Genomic DNA, 6,000 nt, shown 5'->3' with positions numbered 1-6,000 from the left:
GTACTCCCCTCTCTCCCTTTCTCCCTCCCCTCCCTCTCTCTCTCCCTCTCTCTCTCTCCCTTTCTCCCTCCATCTCTCTCCCTCCCTCCCTCCCTCCCTCCTTATGGTTGTCAGGTTTTGACAGGAGTAAAGACTGGAGCCATGGCACGCTCAAGAAGAAGAGGAAGAGAGAGAAAGCGTGTGTGTGTGTGTCCTACACTCTCCTCCTCTTGTCTATTTATAGAGTGGTAAAGCTGCTGCAAAAGCCTTTTCATGTTCCCACTATAATTATGATTGTGTGTGTGTTCTTGTGTGCAGACATGACATGCAACATGGACTGTTTGTTGATGCAAAGGCAGAATATGCACTATCTGCCTATGCTCTCTCTCTCTCTCTCTCTCTCTCTCTCTCTCTCTCTCTCTCTCTCTCTCTCTCTCTCTCTCCTCTCTCTCTCTCTCTCTCTCTTCCCCCCCCCCTCTGCAAACAGTGAAACAATCACATTTCAGTCATAACAGAATCAGCTCTGATAGTACCAGCAGACTGTCTGCAGCTTCAGTCTACCTCTTCTTCTTTCTTCTCTTTCACTCTACAGTTTTCTTCAACTCCCTCTCCGCTCTGGCCCTCACATCACCTCTCCTCCTCCACCTCCCCTCTCCTCTATCTCTTCTCTCCTTGGGAGATGGAGTCAGGATCAGTTAGTGTGTATGTTGCTGTGCGTGGTTAAGCCAGCGTGCTGCGGAGCGTGTTTGAGACAGCTTGTGCCCCCTGTCTGCCCCCTCCAGGTGGGCTGGGCCGGACAGAACAGACCCTGGACCTCCTCAAACCATCTGGACTCAACCTCATCCAGTCTGGTAGGAGCATGGCCTCTTTCCACCTCTCACCGGGGTCTCTCTCTCTCTCTGTGTGTGTGTGTGTGTGTGTGTGTGTGTGTGTGTGTGTGTGTGTGTGTGTGTGTGTGTGTGTGTGGTTACTTGGTATGTTTTTGTTGTGGGCCTCCAGAACATGTGTGTCTCTGCTTGCTTGCCTAGCAACGTGGAGGAATGGCTCTGTGATCACACACACACAGCGCACACACACCATCCCATACACACCCACCCACACTAATATACACCCACAGACAGACACACCGCACACACACACCACCCCACACACACTAATATACACCCACAGACACACACACACAAACACATACATTACACGTGTTTGAGCATGGCTGTACTTGCCATTGGCTGTGAGGGTTGAGTGTGTATTGTTTTAACATTGTGATGGCAAGGAGAGGAAACGCTAAACTGTTGTGGAATAAGTTTGACCTTTGGGAGGAAAGTTTTTCTACATTTGTATTTTTTCAGTTAATTTTTGAACATGTGCCATATTATTATTGACTGCTTTTAAAATGAACCTCAAAAATCTTGTGTGTGTGTGTGTGTGTGAGTGATGACCCATTCTGTTGCTTCTCCTCTCCCGGTCCCGTCCTTATTTAGAAAGTGTGTGTGTGTGTGTGCTCCAGCGTGTTAGCGGAGGCGGTGTGTCGCTCCACGCTAATCATTCACAGGAACATGCCAAGCTCACACCTCGCCGACACGCTAATGACACACTAATGACACGTCAGCATGGCTAGGAAACGTGACTGTGTTGTCATCCTGAGGGCTGAGCTTGAGGAACTAGGTGATGATACACACACACACACACAGCTAAAAACCATCATTAAAATAGCTTTTTTGTGATTTAGCTTTGACATGAGTGAGTGAGGCTGCAGCCAGCTGGACGCCTGCTGGTCTGGAGGAGCGGGCGGCTTAGTGCTCTCCTCAGGACGCTGGACCTGACGGATGTTAGCTGGGACTGTTATTCCATGTTAAGCTGCTGCTACGTCCGTGGCACAACCCTGGGCACACACAACCCTGGGCACACACAACCCTGGGCACACACAACCCTGGGCACACACAACCCTGGGCACACACAACCCTGGGCACACACAACCCTGGGCACACACAACCCTGGGCACACACAACCCTGGGCACACACAACCCTGGGCACACACACACATTGTGACCCACCAGCACAACACACACAGTCCCCCTGGAGGTGGTGATCCAGTGCTGGTGAATGCCATGCAGTGTGAGGTGGAGGGGGAGGGATGTGAGGGAGAGGAGGATGAGCCACAGCTTTGGGTGCATATTAACTAGTAGCAGTGTGTTTCTACACACAGACAGGTGTGTGTTCCTCTGGACGCGTCTCACCACACACAGACAGGTGTGTGTTCCTCTGGACGTGTCTCACCACACACACACAGACAGGTGTGTGTTCTTCTGGACGCGTCTCACCACATACAGACAGACAGGTGTGTGTGGGGGTGTGTGAAGACAGACATGTATCATGGTCAACATTTACTCATGTTTCTTTCATCCTGCAGACGTGCGTGCGTGCGTGCGTGCGTGCGTCCGTCCGTCCGTCCGTAGGGGACAGCTCTGTTGGCTGGGCTGTCATCTCACTAAGCAGGCTCTTTATTTAGCACACTGAATAATTGATGAGTGCTTAAGTGCCAAGGAGAGAGGGGGGGGAGAGGAGGGGGGGGGGGGGTGGAGGGCAGAGGTGGGGGGCGAGGAGGGGGGGGAGAGGGTGGGGGGGCGAGGAGGGGGGGAGAGTAGGAGGGGAGAGAGTGAACAGGGGAGGGAGAGGAGGGGGGGGGGTGGGGAGGGGAGGGTGGGCGAGGAAGGGGGGAGAGGAGGAGGGGGGAGGGGAGGGAGGGAGGGGGGAGAGGAGGAGGGGGGAGGGGAGGGAGGGAGGGGGGGCGAGGAAGGGGGGAGAGGAGGAGAGAGAATATTGGGTGAGGAGCAGAAAGAGATGCTCTGTAGCGGCGAGCGAGGAATTTGAGAGATGAGAGGCAGAAGAAGGGGAAAAAATGGAAATGAAAGGCAAGAAAAGAGGAAGGAGGAGAGGAATACGGGCATGCACTGCAAATACCAGCTGACTCATCACCACTTCAAAACCCCGAGCGCAAGAACCAGGACCCCGAGCACAGGAACCAGGACCCCGAGCACAGGAACCAGGACCCCGAGCACAGGAACCAGGACCCCGAGCACAGGAACCAGGACCCCGAGCACAGGAACCAGGACCCGAGCACAGGAATCAGGACCCCGAGCACAGGAACCAGGACCCCGAGCACAGGAACCAGGAGATTGGGCAGATAATAAAAGAGCAGAACTGACAGTGATATAACTCAGAAGACTTGTGACCTTTACATCAACCCTGCTTGTCTTCTCTGAACTCCTCTCTCTCTCTCTCTCTCTCTCTCTCTCTCTCTCACACACACGCACACAAATGCACGCACACACGCTGAGAGATAGACACACTCTTGTCCTGGCTGGCTGAGGTTTGGTGAGGATCTGAGACAGACTTGTTTTATTCTTCCAGCACACTGAGCAATGGCCTAACCTACTTTACTGCCTCACTGGCATTATCCTGAAAGCAATATCAAGTCGGGCTTTCAGTGTGTGTGTGGAGAGAGGGGGAGTGCGGAGACTCTATTTTACCAGGTTATCAATTTTGGATAGGACTGTGGTGTGTTTTTGTCTGGCTGTCTGCTTCGAGGGCCTGGCAGACATCTGGAGATTATGACCTCAAAGTAGGACTTCTACAGTTTTCTCATGTCGGAGGTGGAGTGTGTGCTCGTACATGAGCCTGCCTCTCTCCCCTGTCCAAGCTCCCCTGTCCTGCCTCTTAAAGACTCCTCTGATGCTAGAAGCCACAGCATGTTCCTGTACACAGCTTCCTTTACACAGCTTCCTATACACAGCTTCCTGTAAACAGCTTCCTGTACACAGCTTCCTGCTCACAGCTTCCTGTTCACAGCTTCCTGTTCACAGCTTCCTGTAGCAGAGCTCCCATTACCACCAGAACTGCTGGAGCCTTCATGGCTAATATCTGCTTCTGCAGTGTCTCTGCTGTGTCCTCTACGACACGCTCTCTGAAGTGGCCCGTGAGTTAGTAGAGCTCACTACACAGAAGGGTTGATAAACACAAGCCACCATGATGCGCTGCGTCAGTTAAAATGTTGCCCCCTTCAGGAGGGCTAGCGACCCGGCGGCAGGGTCATGCTCCTGACCCGGGTGATCCTAAGGGCAGCAGACACAGACAGCAAGCCAACTTATCCGGTAAGATGTGTTTGGCATCGCTAATGGCTCTCTGACTGAGGCTCACACTAAGGACAATTACAGGTACTGAGGGAGGGAGGGGAGGGAGGTGGAGAGGAGGAGGGAGGGGAGGAGGGAGGGGAGGAATGTGTATGGGCCTTCTCAATGAAGCCTTCTGCCCCGAAATGGAAGACGCAAACCTTAACCCTAACCTGAATTCTGATCCAAACCCTAACCCTAACCCAAACCCTAACACGAATGCCAGTCATCAGCTGACCCTAGTTAAGCACTTGGAGTAAACAAACAAACAAACAAAGCATCAACTTTGTTTCCAGACAATTATGATAATTACTCCTTCACAATAGAGGCCTTTTGGCTGTTCTCCAGAACCTCAAACTGTGTGTTTGTGTGTGTTGTTCACGTGAGTGTAATCAGAAACAGCTAGAGGCACCTTCCCTTCTTTCTGCGCTGTTCTACCAACCAGCCACCCCACACCTCCACCCCGCTCTCCCCAACCAGCCACCCCACACCTCCACCCCGCTCTCCCCAACCAGCCACCCCACACCTCCACCCCGCTCTCCCCAACCAGCCACCCCACACCTCCACCCCGCTCTCCCCAACCAGCCACCCCACACCTCCACCCCGCTCTCCCCAACCAGCCACCCCACACCTCCACCCCGCTCTCCCCAACCAGCCACCCCACACCTCCACCCCGCTCTCCCCAACCAGCCACCCCACACCTCCACCCCGCTCTCCCCAACCAGCCACCCCACACCTCCACCCCGCTCTCCCCAACCAGCCACCCCACACCTCCACCCCGCTCTCCCCAACCAGCCACCCCACACCTCCACCCCGCTCTCCCCAACCAGCCACCCCACACCTCCACCCCGCTCTCCCCAACCAGCCACCCCACACCTCCACCCCGCTCTCCCCAACCAGCCACCCCACACCTCCACCCCGCTCTCCCCAACCAGCCACCCCACACCTCCACCCCGCTCTCCCCAACCAGCCACCCCACACCTCCACCCCGCTCTCCCCAACCAGCCACCCCACACCTCCACCCCGCTCTCCCCAACCAGCCACCCCACACCTCCACCCCGCTCTCCCCAACCAGCCACCCCACACCTCCACCCCGCTCTCCCCAAACCAGCCACCCCACACCTCCACCCCGCTCTCCCCAACCAGCCACCCCACACCTCCACCCCGCTCTCCCCAACCAGCCACCCCACACCTCCACCCCGCTCTCCCCAACCAGCCACCCCACACCTCCACCCCGCTCTCCCCAACCAGCCACCCCACACCTCCACCCCGCTCTCCCCAACCAGCCACCCCACACCTCCACCCCGCTCTCCCCAACCAGCCACCCCACACCTCCACCCCGCTCTCCCCAACCAGCCACCCCACACCTCCACCCCGCTCTCCCCAACCAGCCACCCCACACCTCCACCCCGCTCTCCCCAACCAGCCACCCCACACCTCCACCCCGCTCTCCCCAACCAGCCACCCCACACCTCCACCCCGCTCTCCCCAAACCAGCCACCCCACACCTCCACCCCGCTCTCCCCAACCAGCCACCCCACACCTCCACCCCGCTCTCCCCAACCAGCCACCCCACACCTCCACCCCGCTCTCCCCAACCAGCCACCCCACACCTCCACCCCGCTCTCCCCAACCAGCCACCCCACACCTCCACCCCGCTCTCCCCAACCAGCCACCCCACACCTCCACCCCGCTCTCCCCAACCAGCCACCCCACACCTCCACCCCGCTCTCCCCAACCAGCCACCCCACACCTCCACCCCGCTCTCCCCAACCAGCCACCCCACACCTCCACCCCCGCTCTCCCCAACCAGCCACCCCACACCTCCACCCCGCTCTCCCCAACCAGCCAC

At 56.9% G+C, this 6,000-nt stretch overlaps 1 protein-coding gene across 1 annotated transcript in view; it reads left to right on the top strand.

The window, feature by feature from the left end:
- hdac4 (histone deacetylase 4) overlaps positions 1–6,000 on the top strand; it is a 96,002-nt gene that overhangs the window by 25,536 nt on the left and 64,466 nt on the right. The window contains exon 2 of the mRNA XM_067257289.1: positions 762–830. Coding sequence (XP_067113390.1) covers positions 762–830 — 69 coding nt within the window. The remainder of the gene's footprint in view (positions 1–761; positions 831–6,000) is intronic.

Source organism: Osmerus mordax, chromosome 2 (genome assembly GCF_038355195.1).
Source record: "Osmerus mordax isolate fOsmMor3 chromosome 2, fOsmMor3.pri, whole genome shotgun sequence".
NCBI lineage: Eukaryota > Metazoa > Chordata > Actinopteri > Osmeriformes > Osmeridae > Osmerus > Osmerus mordax.
This window is presented reverse-complemented; position numbering and strand designations above follow the sequence as displayed.